The sequence below is a fragment of the Tachysurus vachellii genome, chromosome 9, assembly GCF_030014155.1.
Source record: "Tachysurus vachellii isolate PV-2020 chromosome 9, HZAU_Pvac_v1, whole genome shotgun sequence".
Taxonomy (NCBI): domain Eukaryota; kingdom Metazoa; phylum Chordata; class Actinopteri; order Siluriformes; family Bagridae; genus Tachysurus; species Tachysurus vachellii.
Window position 1 is genome coordinate 7,139,932 of NC_083468.1, and position 21,668 is coordinate 7,161,599.

Genomic DNA, 21,668 nt, shown 5'->3' on the forward strand with positions numbered 1-21,668 from the left:
GAGAGAGAGAGAGAGAGAATGAGGGGGGGGGGGGGGGGAGAGACAGGAAATGGGAGGATTTTTTGCATTGTTTCTCTCTGGTAGTAGACCCGAGGCAGGAAGTGGAAAAAAAACGTGAGAATCTAAGGAACAATAATAAATGAGCTGTGTTCATTCAGAAGACTGAATAATAACTCTTCAGCGTTAAAGTTGCTCATTATGTAAAGGATATAAAGATGTCCTTTGTGTTGATTCATTTTTGTATAAGATGAAACTGTATGATGAATTTCTCTTGTACCACAGCTCTGCTGAATCTGATGGAGATTCAGGCTTCTGACGGAGCGACTTGTGTTTTTTGCAGATAAACATATCTCAGATATTTCACAACATTATCAAAACAATAATCAACTTTAGGATCGCATCTGATATCAGGCTGCATGACACCACCTTACTGTTTATTATTTTCCGATAACAGCACACTACATCATGCTTTATATCTTATTTGGTACCTGATTACTTTTAACAGCCATTTAACGGTGACAACATCCTCTTTTCTAAAACATGACAATACCCTTATACTTATTTATTTCTTTATTATAGATCATAGCATTATATAATACTCCTCTGAGATATTATAGCTCGTAGGTAAAACATGCACATCGTAGTGCGTTCATACTACCGAGTTGTGAGTACCTACTTTCAGTTACAGGTTTTTAAGTCAATACACATAATACAGTTGTTTGTTCTAGTGACTCTTTCATATGTGAAGGGCAGTACAGAGAGAATCTAACAATGATTAATAAGCCTGAAGTATTTGAGAACAAAATGTCCGTTCAGCTCATATGAAAACAGAGAAAAAAAAACTTTTGAATCATGAATAATTTAAGTTCCTTTAATGTACAAAATGTAAACAATTGCTTTACAGAAATGGCATAATAAAAAAAAGTTAAAATTGTGCAACTGTTGATTCTATTTTACACATTGTTTCTTATCTATCTGGAACCCTAATGCAGTTTTATTCATCAGTTTATTTATAGAAGTAGATTTTAGGTGCATTGAATAATATCGTATTACAGTATATCATGTGGTCGAAAAATGCCTAGATGTCTGCTTAAGGTCTTGTAAACGTTTATTTTTTTTATTTTTTGGAATTGTATCTGTAATTTAAGCGCTTTCCAAATACAAATGAAATTTAAAGCGTTTCAATTTAGTGTATAGGCTTTAATAAAAGTACCAGTTGCTAGAAAAAGTGGAAAATATCAGGATTTGTTTTTTCATACACATTCGTTTTCATTAATCACAGGAAATCCTCCCTGTGAAAGTCCATCGGACTTTATAATTCCTCTCACTGTGCAACAATATACCTTTACCTGTATAGTTTTTTAAATCCTAGTTTTATTTATATTTTTTTGTAAATTATCTTTTTGTAAAATATCTAAATTAACTATTTATATATATATATATATACATATATATATATATATATATATATATATATATATATATATATATATATATATTTATCTTGTTTATATAAGTCTTTATTTTTGTATTCTTATTTTGGTGACTTCGGAGCTATAGTAACAAACCCAAACTGATTCTGATCCTTCTCAGGGTTAAGTTGGTTTCAGAGTCTATTCCAGAAACACACCATGTACCATGCACACACATTGACAGCTAAGCATTGTTTAGCATTGCAAATATACCTTCTGCCATGTTTCTGCAAGGTGAGAGGAAACAATTGAACCTAGAGGACACCCACAAGGACGATGCACAGAAACTCCACAAAGACAGTAAGCCAATCTACAAAGTAATGCCCAAAAAAACAATTCTTTCTGAAGCATTTTTAAGATATTTCACAATATTGTACATTTTCAGAAGCTATCACCTTATATGGCCACTGGATATTTTCACTGAACTCACACTATACTACATTTGTTCTTCTAAGAGTGTTTAAAAAAAACATAATAGGCACCTAAACAAACAGGTAAGACAGTAGCTTAATTTACTCAGCTGAAGAACAGTTGTGTATAAAAGTAGTATATAAGTCTTCTTCTTCTACTTTTGGCTTTTCCCGTTAGGTTTCGCCACAGCGAATCATCAGTTTCCACATAACTCTATCCTCATCATACTCTACTCACACCAATTACCTACATGTCCTCATTTAACACATCCATGTCTCCTCTTTGTCCTTCCTCTTGACCTCTTACCTGGCAGCTCCATCTCCAACATCCTTCTACCAATATAACCATCTCCCTCCTCTGTACATGTCTAAACCATCTCAATCTAGTATCTCTGACCTTGTCATCAAAACAGCCAACCAAGTGATTTGAGCTGGCCCTCTGATGTGCTCCTTCCTAATCCTGTCCATTCCCGTCACTCCTAAAGAGAACCTCAACATCCTCGTCACTCATAAAGGGAACCTTAACATCCTCGTCACTCCTAAAGAGAACCTCGACATCCTCATCACTCCTAATGGGAACCTCAACATCCTCATCACTCCTAATAGGAACCTCAACATCCTCGTCACTCATAAAGGGAACCTCAACATCCTCATCACTCCTAATAGGAACCTCAACATCCTCCACACTCCTAAAGAGAACCTCAACATCCTAGTCACTCCTAAAGAGAACCTCAACATCCTCATCACTCCTAAAGAGAACCTCAACATCCTCATCACTCCTAAAGAGAACCTCAACATCCTCATCTCTGCTACCTCCATCTCTGCCTCATGTCTTTTCCTCACTGCTACAGTCTCTAACCAACACACCATAGCTGCTCTCACTACTGTTTTCTACACCTTTCCTTTGTTAAAAGTAGTATATATATGTATGTGATTAAATACACTATTGTGAACAGGTAGTTATGGAAACCTCGGAAGTATCTGGAAGTTTCTCACTAACTGTTCACAGATTGGAACGTAGTGACGTCACCGCACGTCAGCGCGAGCGGTCAGCTGTGCGCGCCCCCTTCGCCGTCATTTTTCCGAGTCAGTGCGCGCTCCCGCGCCTCATCTCTACGCTACAGCTTGACTCCCCGGTTTGGTTTTCTTCATTCATATTTCACTAAAACTCAGGCGTCCTGTTTGTAAACCACGTCGAGGTAGTTTTGTCACTTGTAAAACTATTAGGAAATATATTGTTTGTCCTGAGGAGAAGTTTTGGCGTCTCGGCGTCAACCGTAAGTTCGTTAACTTTCCATACTTGAGTTTCTGTGTATTTATGTGTATTTGTGTGCTTGTGTTCGGTCTAACTCCGGATAAATGATCTAAAAGTTGTTTTTTTTCCTTGCTTTTTATAAATAACGTTTGTTCGGTCAGAAAAAAAAAAAGTTGAGGTGACGTTAAAAACTCGTGCAGCTTATTTAAAAGCGGCTGTGTCCCAAATAGCTGGACTCGTGCGCTCGTGCACTGCATGTTAGAAGGAGCCGCTATTTGGAACACTTTTATGGAGTGGACTTAATGGACGTTACGTAATGAACTTGTGAAATGACCCATTTGTCCCAGTAATAAGTGACTAAATGCAGTCAAGGGCATGACCAGTATTACTACTATTCTTCTTCTTCTTCTTCTTCTTCTAGCCCATTTCTAACATTCAAGGTCATTGCACTCACAACCAAATCCTGCTTAATCAGCCATTGAGTAATTCTGACTAGTCTTTAATTTAAGTATCATGTTGGAGCAAAATCATAGCGTCTGGCGTGACGCATTTTTATCCTCAGAACAACACCTGACTTCATGTAATGAATGGGTTTAATAAGGGTGTGTGTGTGTGTGTGTCATCTAGCATTTTTTTCTGCATAAAAAAAAACAAGCACTACCACAATTTGTCTGCAAAATAAATCCCAATCATGAAATAAAATAAGTGGTGTTTCAAAAGTGAGACACAGCCACAGGGTCACAAGGTAGTATAGCACATGCTGTCTGCCCTCTTTCACGTACATAAGCTCACAGACACTCGTGATTGGCTGATGTTGCTGTGATTGACAGGAGAGAGTATACCATCCCTCCCACACAGAGAGCTATAGACTATAGGCACAGAGGACGATATTGTGTCTTAATGCCACAAATAAATATTGTAGTTATGCTGTAAAAGTCAAGATAAAAAAATAATCTCTTCTTTTATCCATTTGATAATAAAAATAATAATAAAATCCATTTGAAATCATTAAATAACATTGTCTGAAAATGCCTGAGATGGGTTGGCACTCCGTCCAGTTTGTATCCTGCCTTGATGACGTCTGAGATAGGCACAGGCTCCCCGTGACCCGAGGTAGTTCTGATAAGCGGTAGAAAATGAATGAATGAATGTCTGAAAATGTTTATTTACTTTGTTACTTAAAGTAATTTAAAAAAATTAGTTATGGCATGTTCACATGTTTAAACACTCAAAGCCTCAGCGCTTAACTTGACAACCTTGACCTCTTCTAACCAGCTGAGTGAGGATCTAAAAATCCAGGATACCAAAATGCTCCCAGTTCAAGTCTTCCACTGTCCAAAATGTCATTAAGAAGTTGAGTCAAGGCAAGATCTGAAAGACCGAGAAGTCTCTCAGAGATAGCTGTTCTCATGCCGGGCTGAAAGGCAAAGCAAAACCCCCAAATGATCTTAAACATTCTGTGTGTGCCAGAAAGCCCAAGAAAATCTCAGAGCTCCAAAAGTTTTGCAAGGAAAATGGAGAATGGGACAACTTTTAGCTGCCAATAAAATACATTTGCAAGCTGTGATATGTCAATACTTGGTAAACATTTTAAATTTTTGAAAGCAGAATTTAGTGCATCAGCGCTATGAGCTAAACCTGTTCTTTTAAGTTTTCCCTGCAGGCAAAGTGTTCAACTCGTTCAACAAGTGACAACTCTTTACATTCTTAGTTATGTGGAAAGCTGCATTTTTGTTTTCTTAGTTTAAATAAGAGAGAGTAAAAGAGAGGCTGGTGCAGGCACAACTGTTTATTTCTAATACAGCCAAGGAAAACAAAAGTGACAACAGGAACCTGCTTGTTTTGCACAATGTTAGTTGCACGATGTTAGCTGTAACTGATTCACATTTACATTCACGGCATATGGCAGGTAGATTAATAACTGCACAGCATGTTGTAATTTAAAAATATGAGTGGATTATGATTGGAAAATTCCTATAGTATAAGAGAAATAAAACCTTTCAGGACTGACCAGCAGGAACAGTAAGTTAGCTTTGCACCAAGCCACATCACAGTATCCTGTGATGTTTTCTTTTATGGTCAGTTTTAATATGTATACTCAACAATACGGCAACACTACGGCCTGTAGTGTGCGACCGGAGATCTGTGAGTGTCGGGGTTTAAAAAGGCCACTAGACATAAATGCATGAGGATCATCGTGTCCTTCCCCTTTATGCTCTTAATCAGAGTTTTGTCACTAGAGGTTACACATTTTAGTATTTTTTCTCTTCTTATAATGTTGTTCCTGTTCTCATCAGCTCATTAAAATATCTCAGGCGGTTAAATGGGTGTGTTGGAGAAGGAAATGCAATAAACCATGGATTAACCAGGGAGCAAGCTTACTGCCGTTTTGCTAATCCTTTGCTTGCACATGAGTCATTCCAGATTGCGAGTCAGGACCGAGAGTGAAGTGAAGAGTCCTCAGGTTTACTGTGAGAAATAAACAGTGAAGTGGCTGCTGTTTACGGTGGCGGTTCATCCTGCTATTCTTGTCTTCTCTGAAAAACAAGTGAGGTTGCAATAACTAGTTTCGGGACCAATAACGGTTACATAGCTATTGTATCCAATGTTAGAGATTTAAGCACTTATGTACGTCGCTCTGGATAAGAGCGTCTGCCAAATGCTGTAAATGTAAATGTAACTTCTCACAGAAATTTAATAAAAGTAAAAATTCAGCAGTGACATGATAAATGATGCAATAAAAAAGCTTTACAAGGTTTACACAGGGAAGAAGGATACCAAGGCTGCAAAATAACAACTAAAATAAACTATGTTTACACTATTCTGAACAAACAAAGCTCTACTGAATTCTAAGCTTTTTGATTTCTTGAATCTGACATTTTTTATAATTCTGCTTTGACTGTGTCGTCCATGTGGTACTTGCTTTACACATTACACAGTGATTTGAGCCAGTGCAGCCATGTGGTCTCCTGGGTTTTGTATGCTTTGAATGTTGGCTCGGGCCCCATATAAACTCACGTACAAGTCTCTAAACACTTACTATAAAAACACGTTTCCAGAAGCCATGCAAAGCTATCAATGCAGAGCAGATGGTGTAAGAGCAGGTGGCGGTGCTGACTGTATCATACCAGCAGGTGGCACTGCTCCCCCCTCTCTCTCACTCTCTCTCTCTCTCTCTCGCACTCTCTCTCTCTCTCTCTCTCTCTCTCTCTCTCTCTCTCTCTCTCTCTCTCTCTCTCTCTCTCTCTCTCTCTGCCACGTTCTACCTGTCTCCAGTCCAGCCTCAGTGGTGTGCTGCGTATCAGTAAGACTTCAGAGCCTCTTCTGTGAGCTGTGATACTGAGATTGGTAATCTCTATAAACTTTATAAAACTGTGTTCTCTCAATAAATATGTTCTCTCGTTTTCTCAGTGTCTTTCTCTCTTTCACTGTCTCTCTTCTGTCTGTCTATCTCTTTTTCTGTCTCTCTTTGCCACCCTCTATTACCACATCCATTTCTTTTCTTTTGTTTTCCCTGTAGATCTAAACTACTTCTAATGTCCAACCCTGTTGATGTCCTCAGGGAAGATTTGAGAACATAGGGGTGTTATACAAACTGCACACAAATTCATCCATTTTGTTGGATCTTGACCACCTTTACAGGAGTCAAAGAAGTAGTGATGTTCCCATGTTGTATGGCGTAAGCTCCTACGCACCAAAATGCATTTTGCTGACTCTACTGTAGTTTAAATAGACAACATGCTTGGCGTTTTCTGATGTTGCCAGCATTTACTGGGGGGAAGAACCGAGGGAAAAAGAATGGCATGCGGAAAGCAGATGTGGTGCAACAACACTACAACATGGCTACTTCTGTGTGTGGTGCATGTGCGCATGTGTGCACGTGCATGTGTATGTTTCCATGCCTGGACGCTTTGCTTGGGCCTCTAAAGTCACAATAGATGTTACAGTGTTCACTCAGGATGTTCTGAACGCCATAGTGAACGAGCGCACACACATGCATACACGCCCCACTTAAGATGTGCCCTGTGATTATGGTGCTACCCACCCGTCTGACTCGATATGCAATTACCTCCTAAAATAAAACACACACACACATCGGGCTTGTAAGGACAGCCATGCCAAATGTACTGCTCGTGACTAAGAGATTCTGGCTGGTTTTCGTTTGTCTCTTGCTTTTCTACATATGTCACATATGTACATATGTGTTTGTATGTGTTGTCTCTCCTATGCTTGTGTGTCTTCTCCCCTTCAACAGTTTCCACACCCTCTGTTTACTTCTATTCATCATCTTCCATGTGTTTCTGTTTCTCTCTTTTTGTGTCTGTTTCTGTCTTTCTCTGACTTTCTCTCTTCCTCCATCTTCCTCTCTCTTATTCTGTTCATCTGTCTGGATTTCTGTCATCCAGACACACGCGCGCACGCACACGTGCGCAAACACACACAAGACACACATGTGCAAACATACACTTCTTGTTGTTATGATGATTGAGTGGATCTCTTTCTGTGTGTGTGTGTGAGAGAGAGAGAGACTCTGCTTTCTAAATCTTTCCCCCTTCCTTTCTTTTTCCACCCTGTCATATTTTCTGGAATCCTGCAATACCCAATAGCAGTGAGTCATCAGTGATGTGACGTTTGGAAGGCAGATTTGTCTGTAAGTATGTGGCTGACATTAGAGGTTCTGTAATGTGTGTAACTATAGTGGTTCTAAAGACAGATGTCTGGATATTAATCATCTATATCATTTTAAGAGGTTAAACACTAAGACGGAAAGCAGAGACTAATCGCAGTCATGAATTCATATATTTTCACCATTATATATAATTTGCAGAGTAGACTAGACAGGATTGTTGCATTGGTGTTGACTTCTTTAGGGCATAAGATTTTTTTTTTTAGTTTATTATTTAATACAATTCTGCTGATAATACAACACTCTGACCTCAGATAAGCTCTCCGAAAAGTGTATGTTTATGATTGGAAAGGTTTATTATTGTATTGCCTTTGTGGTGTTGTGTGTTTTTTCTCCGTCTGTGGTTTGTAGAGCATATCAATCATGTTTTTATGCTCTGGGTTGAAACAGCTTTTTGGACTGTAACTGATAGACTAGATGATAACTGAGCAAGTCAAAATGAACTGACTTTTATAACCAGAAGAGGAATTCCTATTGCTTTGCTACATGTCACGAAAGGTACTATTAACACATTGGCAGAGGTTTGCTTTCCAACAGGGCAATCACCCTAAGCATACTGCCAAAGCTACATTAGAGTGGTTCAAAGCCAAGAGCCTGAATGTCTTTGAATGGACCAGTCATAACCCACACCTCAATCCATTTGAGAATCTTTACGGGACTTGGCAGCTGCTGTTCACCAGTGATCTCGGACAAATATGACAGAGCAATTTTGTCAAGAAGAATGGGCAACAATATCGGGATCCAGATGGGCAAAGGTGATGGAGACATATACTAAAAAATAGCTAAAGCCGTAATAGTAGACAAAGCTCGTTCTACAAAGTGTTGACCCTGGGGGTATATACTTATGCTGCCACTAAACAAATGCTTTTTTGTTGAATTAATTTTTGGTGTTTCAGTAAAGGGATTTTTGCTCCTCTAAATCTTAATGTCGAATAAAACAAATGGTCAAATAAAGTCCATTTGAATTCCGGGTGTTATCTCTCCAAAATCATTTGCCCTGTCACTATTCAAAAAATTTTTTGTAAGCCATATATTAAATACACTCAGTGACTGTATAAAAGTGATAGATATAGGACATAATAGGATGAGGACAAGTGTGTAGGATGAGGATGAAGACGTCTGTCCCCAAGGAGCTTATAAGGTCAATCCAAGTCCATTCAATGCATTAGAACTAAAATATTCTCACATGTTTAGAGTATGTGGGTTTTTATTACTGATATTTAAAGCAATTCCATGCAATGAAAACATTAACTCAGCTGTGTGATATGGCAAGGTTCTATAAAGGAGTGTCAGTGATTATAAAGGACTGTGGACTTGAGCACTGTTTATCATTTTTACAGAGAAGCCCTTATATTTTTGTCAGAGGCGTGTTTGTGTGTATCCAGGTGAACGGACCGTGAACAAAACTATTTCCAACCTGGGCTTGTGTGTTGATTTTCATCTGATTGCATATTTTTCCAGGAAGGAAAATAAGCTTTGAAATCTTTTCTGATTTACAGTATAGGGCAGGGTGTACTAATGCATAATAATATCTAATACATGATAATCAGCTGGATCTTGGATTTTTCATTTTTTTTTCTGCAGTAATGAGTAACTTATGCATTAAAAAAATTTTATCTTTCTATAGCATCATTTTAGAAATCAGTTTCACAATCAGTCTCATAATAACATGGGACAACCTTTCAGTGTTGAGCATAAGAGTGCCAGTCAAACAAAATATGTGCATAATCATGTTCTAGTTGTCTATTTTTGCTAACTCAAACATACGTGATATTTATTTCACATTAATCAGTTTAAAACTTTCTCAAGTTAAAGTAAAATTTCAGATGGTTGGGGCAAGGGTGCAAGGCTTTCAAGAAGTGTCTGTTAATATGTGTGTGTGTGTATATATATGTGTATATATATGTATATATATATATATATATATATATATATATATATATATATATACATTTTATTTAAAGGCGCCTTTCTGAACACTCAAGGTCACCGTACAAAAAACAACAAAGACAATCAAAATCGAATAGCTAAATTGCGATACAAATTAGACCAGCAGTACAAATTATGGTGTAGAATAAGCTAAACTGAACAGATGAGTTTTAAGCTGAGATTTGAATAATGAAAGAGAAACAATATTACGAAGTTCAGATGGAAGTGAGTTCCAGAGCTGAGGTGCAGAGTAACTGAAAGCTCTATTCCCCATAGTTACAAGACGGACAGAGGGAACAATGAAATGAGTGGAAGAAGAAGATCTATATAGAAGATGTATATCACATATCATATATATATATATATATATATATATATATATATATATATATATATATATATATATATATATATATATATATATATATAATCACATGCCTCTGCTGTGATGTGTGCAAGAATTACTAGCTGTTTGTTAAGGATATGAGAGAGCAGTAGCTGTGAATCTTCAAAAAATTACTGGGATATTATTCATGTCTATGCAACTTCAAATCATCTTCAAATCCATCTGGCACAGGTGAATACTGAGATGAAAAGCAGAGACTAACTGTTATAAAGTATTCTTTTATTACCATATTTTCAATAATATCTTGTATGAAACAACAGTATCGGTGCACCTTCTCCTAAAACTGTATTACTTTATACGAAATTTGATATGATGTCTTTTTGACTCAAAAGATTTATTTTTGTTTTGGCACTCCCTTTCCTTTTGATCATTTACGCCTTTATGATCAGAGTTGAAACATCCATGTCGAGCTGTAATTAACTGACATTAATGGAAGGATTCATGTTAAAAGCATGAAGCAGTGCATAATGACTGATCACATCAAATATTACCTTCTCTATTCTCTCTGCTCCATTTCCATACAAAGACAAATTAAGCATGCGACAGTGTAAAATGTGCCACTAGACAGTCATGCCATCAGAATTCTCTTGCTTTGATTGAGACTGTCAGGTCCCATCAGGTGGCACTGCAGAGATTGCCACAGTACTGATCATTTAGGTCATGTTATATTTAGACCATCTTTCTGAATCCATCAACCAGTTAAGGATGCTCTGCTCATACAATACCTTATGTATATACAGTATGTTCACCCCCTTTAACTTTTAGATATTTTGTAATGATACAATCATAATATTGCAAATAAAAAATAAAGCTAGTAACACTAAGTATGTATTGTTTCGTAGTATGTATTGTGAACCCCCTAACTTAACTTCAGTTAAACCAGTTACCATCAGGAGTCACATAATTAGTCAAACGGATATTCCAGAGTTAGAGAGCAACTGGTATTGAATAGTGCAAGGACAGCAGTTATTGCGCACAGCTATATGAAATTTCATAGCAGACACATAGGTGAACGTTCCCCTGATCTGATGAGCCCAAGACTGAACTCTTTGATCATGGCATAAAGTGCTATTTTTGGTGTAACCAAACACTTCTGATCACTCCAAGAACAATGTCTTTACAAGAAGCATGATGGTGGTAGCACAGTGTTGTGGGAATGGTCAAAAATGGTCAGGGTTTAGTGCAAGATGGATGGAGCCAAAGCTTTTTGTGTCTGCGGCAGGTTGTGATGAATGATTTTTGATATTATTTTCTTACTTTCTCATGTCTCTCCTTTCTTTTCCCCCTTCTCATCTCTATTTATCTGTCTGTCTGTCTGTCCATCCATCCATCTGTGACTTTCTCTGTCTCTTTATTTTTATATTTCTCTCTACTGCCAACTCTGTGTTTATCTTTTCTAGATCCATCACCATTCTTTCTGTTGTGGTTTCTCTAACTTGCTTTCTTTCCATCTCTGTCTATGTCTGTCATTGTCTGTCTCTGTGTATCGCTCTATTGCCCCGTTTATCCCTGTCCATGTCTTGATCTGTCCATTTGCCTCTCTATTTCTTTTTTTTAATATTCTTTATTTGTTTTATGTTGCCTGCCCACCCACTCACTCAGACAGCATATTGGCTATAGTTTGTTACATTCTTAAATTTCTCATAATATTAAATGCAATCTTTTATAGCATTTGCATTCTCTCTGTGGGAGTGGAAACAGAGGATGAACAACTGTCACCCAGGTCTTATTTGTTCCTCCAAAAAGGAAGTTTGATTCTATGAATAAATTGTTCTGAGGCTTTGAGAATCAAGGTCCTGACTTGTTTTGATCGATTCCAATATAGAAAAGATTAACTCAGCTACGTGACATGACATACTGTATATCAGTAAAGGATTGTTATTAGGGTGGATGTGTAGGACTTTGGACTTGAATATTGTATAATTTTTCCAGTGGAGAGCTGATAGGTTTTTCAGGGGCGTGTCTGTGTGTATCCAGGTGAACACTGCATGACCAGCTTCAGCTATGAAAGGAGTCACAAACTATAAAAGCAGTGCAACCTGCCTGAGACAGTCACATTAGGTACACAAGGACAGAGGATTATCTGGATTCTAAATGAGCATTAGGAGCAGCTCTTTTCTGATGTCACACTGTACCGTCAGTGAGAGCTTAAAGGCTATGTGGTTGTTAAAACCTAGAGGCTGGGTTTACAGTTGGAGACAGGGGACATATTGTGAATGTATTGCAGAAGTGAACTTTGTCTTTGGACTGAACAATAGAGAAGAACTTCATTAGACATTGATCTCTGTAGCAGCAAGGTGTTGCTCATGTTTCACTCCATGCTTTCTGACTGAACATCAAGGTCGCCAGCGCAACAGCTGATATCACGGACAGCTGTAACACGCACCAGAAGATAGCATTACAGTCTCCCTCTGGAGAAGAAACAGGTTGAATTTCCCCCAGAGGACTCCGTGTGCAACTGGGTGTTACAGAAATCCTAAAAGTGCTTTGTGCTACTCACTGAGATCATGTACGTGCTGTGCCCACTACTGCTGCTGTCCATCTACAGCCTGCTGAAAAGACAGAAAGCTGTGCAGCTTCCTGAAGGCAAGGCAGCAGAGTTCACAGAGAAACCGAGCAAAAATTTGCCCTATACACAGTGCAGGAAAACGGGAAATCCTGTCAGGGTCAAAAACCAAGACCAGCACACATCATGCACCACCAACCAGCTGGAGGTACCTGAGTGCAGCAAGAGAGCCCAGGTGAGAGACTGGAAAAAATATGCACACAGAGAGAGCAGTTTTGATGACAAATAGTGCTTTTCAGGGTTCTACGATGATATTGTCTAAATTTATGATGACGAGATGAAGAGGACTCCTCTAAATATGTTTAATCAGTCAGTGATTTTTAAGGGTATAATAAAGAGCAGTTTCAGTCCAAAATTCAGTCCAGTGATTTGGTTTTGTGTGAAACAGTGTAGTGTTATCTTTAGAGAGTAGAAGGCTTATGAAACACTGTGAACTAAGTGTGGCCTTTGTATCTCAGTCTCCGTGAAGGATGTGTGGCATTTTCATTCACCAGTTTCCTCACCAGTAGCCTCATCTGTTTCTTGCAGAAGGTGGTGTGGTCTCTGTACTTATTAGTCCCAGTAAAAGGGGCATGGCCTCTATGATTCAGTCTGGAGGTGTGGTCTCTGTCTCCATACATGTAAGTCCCAGTGAGGGAGGTGTGGTATCTGTACCTGTAAGTCCCAGTGAGGGAGGTGTGGTCTCTGTACCTGTAAGTCCCAGTGAGGGAGGTGTGGTCTCTGTACCTGTAAGTCCCAGTGAGGGAGGTGTGGTATCTGTACCTGTAAGTCCCAGTGAGGGAGGTGTGGCCTCGGGTACCCATAAATCCCAATCAAGTAGGTTTGATCTCTGTTCCAATTAATGGAGGAAAAAAAGCATTCTAGCTTTTTCATAGTGAACATTGTCCTGAATTGTTGTAGTTATATAAATATCAGGCTGGTTCATCTTTGACTTCTGTATGGGTGACGGTGGTGACCACTATCAATGTAAAATGACTTTTTAAAAAGACTTTTGTTATTTTCAGTCTTCAATGACATTAAAAGTGCTACTGTGAGAATGGTATGTTTGACTTGGGTATTGTATGACTTGCATTATTGATATGGGAGTTTTTCTAGTTTCATTGTACAGCACTGCTTTTTTTTACCTTGTCTCTGTCCTTTACTTGCTCTGTCTCTCTCCCTTAGAGAAGAGGGAAGTGTTAGGTGTGACGTAGTTCTTGCGTAAGAAGCTTGTGGTCTTTGATTGAGGAATGTTAAAAGGTGAAGCAGAGAATGCTTCACAGAAACTTTATCAATGCATTCTTTAGTGAACGCGGGAGTGGACACAGGTTATTGTGTTAATGTGCTCTTTTGTCCTAGTGTCCCATTTTAGAATCTCAGGAGTGTTGGTAAAAGCCTGTGTATGTGTGTGTGAGAGAGAGTAAAAACAGTGCTGAGTGTTATAACAGTGAGAGTGATATGCAGTGAGAGGTTAAGCTGTTTTCTTCAGACAAAGCACTTGATGCTCTCCCCTTTAATCCTGTGCTATTTCAGAGTTTCTCTCTCTCTCTCTCTCTCTCTCTCTCTCTCTCTCTCTCTCGCCTTTTTAGGTTCTCATTCCTATAATAAACTCTGCTAATCCTCTTTCTGATCATTTACACATGTACACACACACACACACAGACAGACAGACAGCATGTACAGACAGCATATACACACAATAAAAGAGGAACATACATATATCTATAATGTTCTACATTAGATGTTTAACATCTAATTTACTCTGTCTATTAAAATCTGTACCCTCAGTATTACCCACAGTGGCTCATAAAATCAAATTGTGACAAGCCAAGACATGTTGAGTTTGTGGATATTTAATTTTATTCATGGAAGCTCAAAGCTACCAGAGGAGTATCATTTTAAAAACACCAAAATTAAATGGCCAGGTGCTTGCCTCAAACCATGCTGAAATGTTCTGTAGCTTAGAGTTGCACATGTGGGTTCTGACAATGTAGGATTATCTAGAAAAATGCAAAAAAAAAAAAAAAAAACAGAAGCTGCAGAGCTCAAAATGATAACAGCCATCTTAAAACCAAATGCCTTTATTCCTCAAGATACTCTTTGAGTCAAAACCACATACCCAAGTCTGATGATCACAGATTAACAAAGTGCAAAGGCTGAATTGTACATTAGAAGTGATTTGGTTTCATACTGTATATTTCTTTTTAAATATGTTTATCCCTCCTTAAACCTATATTTTATATCCTAATGGTGCATAACATAGTCTCTCAGAGGGGGACAACCACTAGCCCAGGACATACATATTACATTTTAACCTAACAGACTAACAGTTGCGAAATGGCTTTACACATTATGTTTTTAACACCAGAGGGAAGTTCACAGGGAAACTGCTCCACTGTGGCTCAGATTTCTCTTTAATGGTGTGTATGTTTGTAACCCAGTTACTGAGCAGTGGGAGGCAAGAGAGAAAGTGTGTTTGTGTGTGTGCAAGAGAGTATTTCATCTCTGGAGAGCCTGCGTTTCTGAAGTAAATGAGGTCAGTGGTGGTGCTGTATCTGAGAGAATGAATAGGCTCTTAATACACAACCAGAATGAGTGAACTCTGTTCAATTAGCATGGGAAAGTGCTCTTGTTTGTTTTTGGTGTGTGTGTGAGAGAGAGCAAGGGAGAGAGGGTGTGTCAGAGCGAGCGAGCATGTGTGTGTTCGGTTACATCCCCAGTATAGACGTGTCTTACATTTTTATGTGTGAGCTTATGAGTCCATATCTGAGGCCAAAAGTAGGTTGCCATGTGACACACACAGTAATGGCTAGGTAGGAGGACCAAAGTAGTTAAATTATTTATTTCTGGAGCTAATGAAGGGAGCAATGGAGAAAAGATGGAGAGAAGGAGGGGAGATGAGCAGTGATGCTAGTTATATTTCCGTTACTAAGGAACTGCAAGTGAAAGCGTAGTGTTGGAGAGAGGGAAAGAGTGTGTGTGAGAGAAAGAAGGAGAAAGTGTGTGTGTGTGAGAGAGTGAGAGACTGAGAGGAGGGGTGGGAATCCAGAGCGGGGTGCTGGTGGCAGTGTGACCGTGCATGGTGGTGTGTGTACAGTTAGCGTACAGTGCTCCTCTCCATGACAGTGCTGAGATGAAGAGAGCCAGGAGGTGAGTACAAATGGACAGCGTTGATATGTTCCAGTTTAGGCAGCTAAACGCTAAAGGATTTGTTAGCTCGAGGGCTGCTAGCTCCTAATTATAGCAGAGGCGCTGACTCTTTTATATCTAAAATATGTACTGTCTCTGATATCCACTCATTCACACTCAGGAGCAGCATGTTATATTGTTCTCATCTTGTGTAAATTTGTCATCCTGTGTGTCTGTGTGTGGGGGTGTGTGTGTGTGTCTCCACGCAAATGAGACACAAAGGCTGATGTGTGAGACACTGCAGATAGCAGCAGCCTGCTGGATTCATTATGGCACACCATACAGTGAGCGGATCATGTGTGTGTGTTTGTGTTGAATAATTGATGCTTACGGCTGGTCTAATGAAATGCTCTTTTTCAGTAGTAGCTCTCTAGTCTTTCGTCACAGCCTGTTAACTGATTGTTACATACCACTGGATGTATTGCCTTTTTCATGTCAGCAAAGTGCCTAAAATATGAACTGTTCTGATAGAACAAATGCTGCAAAATTGTGATTTTTTTTTCATCATCCAGTGTGTGCTCTAAGAATATATGTTTCCCATGTGATGTTCCCATGACATTTCCATTTGGAATTGAACTCAGTACATTTGCTGCATTTAAAAATGGATTTTATTATCATAATAGTTTACAATACCTTAACAATGTGTTGTAGATTACGTTAGTTTCATTATGTTAATTTTAACAAATGTTTCTGTCCTGGAAATTAGTTTTGTGTTCCCGTTGAAGTAAATCTTATCAACTCTTCAGTTTTTTTCTTAAGCTGGGCTCACACTGTACGATTTTTAACATGAGTGTGAAATCTGCTGACACTGACAACTTTATCTGAGGAAAAAACTGATTGCAACGGCATTTAATCGGCTGTCAGTGACGATGTCAAACCAGTGATCAAAGACTAGAGATTTTACTCTAGGATTCTAGAAATCTTTTAGGATTTTTAAAATTTGTCTGAGACGACCAAATCGTGACCAATATAACTCGGTGTGAGCCCGGCTTTATGCACATATTGTCTCCAAACAGGAGGTAGGGGAATGGAGAAAAGCAGGAGGCTTTGGGGGTTTCTGTTTCAGTTCATTTCTCAGACAAAAAAATTATGAACTATCTTTATAATGAGACAATGAATAAAGTAGGACAACTCAATACCCTATGCACCGAGGACAGGCAGATTTTATAAGTGGGCTTATTTTAGTTGCCTGGTAGAAAGAAAAATCCCCACTTCCCTTGTAAATTTTTTATTTGGTATGTTGCTTTAAACTGAACATGCTTCAAGCTGATGTTACACATCTAAGTAACTATAGCAAAGCTGTCATCTAACTTTCCTTCTAGTACAATACATCACTTCACACTTCAAGAGGAATGAAAGAAATGCTAGCTAGACATGTAGAATAACTTACTAAAAGTACTTGCAGAGCCCCACAGCTCACATGTGAGACCGTCTTTGACATTTTTTTAGCCAGGTCAGAAGCATGTTGTGCTTTATTATAAACTTATTTTAGTAAAGGATTAGAATTCCCTTAGTCCTTTTATTCACTCAACTCGCTATATTGCATTAAATACATTATTACAAGCAGTTCGATACCACTTTTTAACAGTCTTTCATTTTAATGTAAGTTTGATTTTCTTTCTCGCTTTTGACATTCCCAATTCTGTCATTAATTTATGAGTCCACTAAAACACACGTACATCGATGCACGACCACACACATGCATGGCATGCTGCATTTTCTGGATAATATTGCATTAGAAATTAAGGCACATCCCCTTTTAATTAACCTGGTTAGAATAAATACTGCTTAATGAACTTTACAATTTTTTTGCTGTACAGTTACTTGCATTCAAGTATGAGGATTTTTTATAAAATTATTTTTTTCTTCCCCTTAAATCTGACTCTAATGCTGTATGCTAGGTCAGTTTTTGTCCTGTTTGTGATGTATTGTTTTCTGAATTTAATCTGGACTCAATCCATCCTTTAAAAAAGGTAAGTTTCATATCTGTGCTTAATGCTGACAAAGTTTAATTAACTTTAGAAGGAGCTTTTGTTTGTGCAGACATTCCTGCACTGTTGAATCTGTGGTATTTTAATGTTAGCTTTGCTTTAAGGTAAAGAGTGAGTGCCTTCCTCTGACTCCTGCAGTAGAACATCTGCTGTTAAAATGTCAACACATAGGTATGGAACAATTAGACCAAAGCATAAATTATATTTAAAGAAGTGGGAATGTATGTCATAGCAGCAAGCTTTTATTACTGACACTCTGACAGTATCCGAACTTTCCTGATACAGAGGGAGAAGAGAGCTGAGGTGCTGATCCGTGGGTGTGAGAGAGAGTTGAATGCTTTTAGGTCATCCGGCGGTAAATGACTCCGACATTGACCTCATTCCTTCTACATATAGTCTCAGGAGTGCTGCAGCCCTCTAATGGTCATCAGTGAAAATCACATGAGGTTAGGAAAACTAACATGTTTGGTGTGCATAGACTAACCAAGCTAACTGCAGAGATAGGCAAAATCTAATCAGGAAGTCAAATTATGTCATAAGTTAATCTACTTATAGAGAGAGAAAGAATCTTTTCAAGAATATCCAAGGTTACAATGGTTTGCCAAGGCATGGTTAGGAAGCTTTTCCATATCATTTGGGTAAAATGTAATTGTTTTCTTAAAATAGAGGTCAAAGTGTATTATTGACTGGAGACTTGGTTGTTTTGAGCCACAGCAACATGTGCTGGATTTTCCCAGACTGCTGCACACATGACAATTACTAAATGTAGTTAGAGATGAGTGTGATTTATCCAGGTCTGCCATTTGATAAACTAAAAGATTTATGATTCCTTTGCTTATTTAGCTGTTTGGTCATAAACAAATAAAACTAAGGCAAATTTAACACATCCATCTTGAAAAAGCCAATCGTAGACATTTGTGCCAAGAGGAACCTTTTATTTTTTAAGTCACTGTTCTTATTTTTTTTAATTAAGTCCTTAGCAAATGATGCTTCACTCCATTTACTCAGTCCAGACCTTACACATAGGGAGTGCAGTGGACTTGTTGGAGAGTGAGGTTTTTTTTTTTTTTTTGGAACAGGTGCTAACTCGAACTTGTCTGAATTTGGCCCTGGATGTCTGGTCTGCTTCGCCCTTGACCACAGCAAGAGGTGGAGGGAGGGAGTAGTCCATCTGCTGTCAGGTTTAAAGGATTATGGGTAATCACGACTGGGAACATGCAGCAATTCGCTTACATCTCAGCAAACGGCTGTGTTCCCTTTCCCTCCGTTTGGCCTTTCTTCATTCTTCTTTTCTTTACCATGATGGTGTAAATCTGAGCATCAGCGATTTAGTTAGAAAGATGTTGGGTTGGGTCAGGTCGCTTTTTCACAAAGACTGGCAGGAGCGGGAGCACTACATCCCTACCACAGATTACCGGAAAACAGGAAAGCAGGTGTGTGTGTTTGTGAGACAGTGTGTGTTTGTGAGACAGTGTGTGTTTGTGAGACAGTGTGTGTTTGTGAGACAGTGTGTGTTTGTGAGACAGTGTGTGTTTGTGAGACTGTGTGTGTGTGAGTGAGAGAGAGAGAGAGAGACACAGTGTGCGTGTGAGACAGTGTGTGTGCGTGTGAGACAGTGTGTGTGCGTGTGAGACAGTGTGTGTGCGTGTGAGACAGTGTGTGCGCGTGTGAGACAGTGTGTGTGCGCGTGTGAGACAGTGTGTGTGCGCGTGTGAGACAGTGTGTGTGCGCGTGTGAGACAGTGTGTGTGCGCGTGTGAGACAGTGTGTGTGCGCGTGTGAGACAGTGTGTGTGCGCGTGTGAGACAGTGTGTGTGCGCGTGTGAGACAGTGTGTGTGCGCGTGTGAGACAGTGTGTGTGCGCGCGAGAGACAGTGTGTGTGCGCGCGAGAGACAGTGTGTGTGCGCGCGAGAGACAGTGTGTGTGCGCGCGAGAGACAGTGTGTGTGCGCGCGAGAGACAGTGTGTGTGTGTGTGTGTGGGGCATCACTGTGTGTGGCATCTGTGTGTGTGTGTGGCATCACTGTGTGTGTGTGTGGCATCACTGTGTGTGTGTGGCATCACTGTGTGTGTGTGTGGCATCACTGTGTGTGTGTGTGGCATCACTGTGTGTGTGTGGCATCTCTGTGTGTGTGTGTGGCATCTCTGTGTGTGTGTGTGGCATCACTGTGTGTGTGTGTGGCATCACTGTGTGTGTGTGGCATCACTGTGTGTGTGTGGCATCACTGTGTGTGTGTGGCATCACTGTGTGTGTGTGGCATCACTGTGTGTGTGTGGCATCACTGTGTGTGTGTGTGGCATCACTGTGTGTGTGTGTGGCATCACTGTGTGTGTGTGTGGCATCACTGTGTGTGTGTGTGGCATCACTGTGTGTGTGTGTGGCATCACTGTGTGTGTGTGTGGCATCACTGTGTGTGTGTGTGGCATCACTGTGTGTGTGTGTGTGTGTGTGTGTGGCATCACTGTGTGTGTGTGTGTGTGTGGCATCACTGTGTGTGTGTGTGTGTGTGTGTGGCATCACTGTGTGTGTGTGTGTGTGTGTGGCATCACTGTGTGTGTGTGTGTGTGTGGCATCACTGTGTGTGTGTGTGTGGCATCACTGTGTGTGTGTGTGGCATCACTGTGTGTGTGTGTGTGTGTGGCATCACTGTGTGTGTGTGTGTGTGGCATCACTGTGTGTGTGTGTGTGGCATCACTGTGTGTGTGTGTGTGGCATCACTGTGTGTGTGTGTGTGGCATCACTGTGTGTGTGTGTGGCATCACTGTGTGTGTGTGGCATCACTGTGTGTGTGTGGCATCACTGTGTGTGTGTGTGTGTGGCATCACTGTGAGTGTGTGTGTCTGGTGTGTGAGTGTGTGTGTGTGTGTGAGGCATCACTGTGAGTGTGTGTGTGTGTGTGAGGCATCACTGTGAGTGTGTGTGTGTGTGTGGCATCACTGTGTGTGTGTGTGTGGCATCACTGTGTGTGTGTGTGTGGCATCACTGTGAGTGTGTGTGTGTGGCATCACTGTGAGTGTGTGTGTGTGGCATCACTGTGAGTGTGTGTGTGTGGCATCACTGTGAGTGTGTGTGTGAGGCATCACTGTGAGTGTGTGTGTGAGGCATCACTGTGAGTGTGTGTGTGTGAGGCATCACTGTGAGTGTGTGTGTGTGAGGCATCACTGTGAGTGTGTGTGTGTGAGGCATCACTGTGTGTGTGTGTGAGGCATCACTGTGAGTGTGTGTGTGTGAGGCATCACTGTGAGTGTGTGTGTGAGGCATCACTGTGAGTGTGTGTGTGTGAGGCATCACTGTGAGTGTGTGTGTGTGAGGCATCACTGTGAGTGTGTGTGTGTGAGGCATCACTGTGAGTGTGTGTGTGTGTGAGGCATCACTGTGAGTGTGTGTGTGTGTGAGGCATCACTGTGAGTGTGTGTGTGTGAGGCATCACTGTGAGTGTGTGTGTGTGTGAGGCATCACTGTGAGTGTGTGTGTGTGTGAGGCATCACTGTGAGTGTGTGTGTGTGTGAGGCATCACTGTGAGTGTGTGTGTGTGTGAGGCATCACTGTGAGTGTGTGTGTGTGTGAGGCATCACTGTGAGTGTGTGTGTGTGTGTGAGGCATCACTGTGAGTGTGTGTGTGTGTGTGAGGCATCACTGTGAGTGTGTGTGTGTGTGAGGCATCACTGTGAGTGTGTGTGTGTGTGAGGCATCACTGTGAGTGTGTGTGTGTGTGTGAGGCATCACTGTGAGTGTGTGTGTGTGTGTGAGGCATCACTGTGAGTGTGTGTGTGTGTGTGAGGCA

General features: G+C 40.1%; 1 protein-coding gene across 5 annotated transcripts in view; it reads left to right on the forward strand.

The window, feature by feature from the left end:
• Positions 1–2,975: 2,975 nt before the first annotated feature.
• Positions 2,976–21,668, forward strand: part of kifc3 (kinesin family member C3) — a 41,261-nt gene continuing 22,568 nt past the window's right edge. The window contains exon 1 of one of the 5 annotated variants that reach the window (XM_060877526.1): positions 2,976–3,159. Coding sequence is in view for 3 of the 5 variants with exons in the window: in XM_060877523.1 (XP_060733506.1) it covers positions 12,667–12,900 (234 nt within the window). In the remaining 2 variants the exon portion in view is untranslated. Of the gene's footprint in view, positions 3,160–12,187; positions 12,901–15,757; positions 15,855–21,668 lie in introns of those variants that run through there. The other 4 variants (XM_060877523.1, XM_060877522.1, XM_060877524.1 and 1 more) reach the window with 4 other exon arrangements.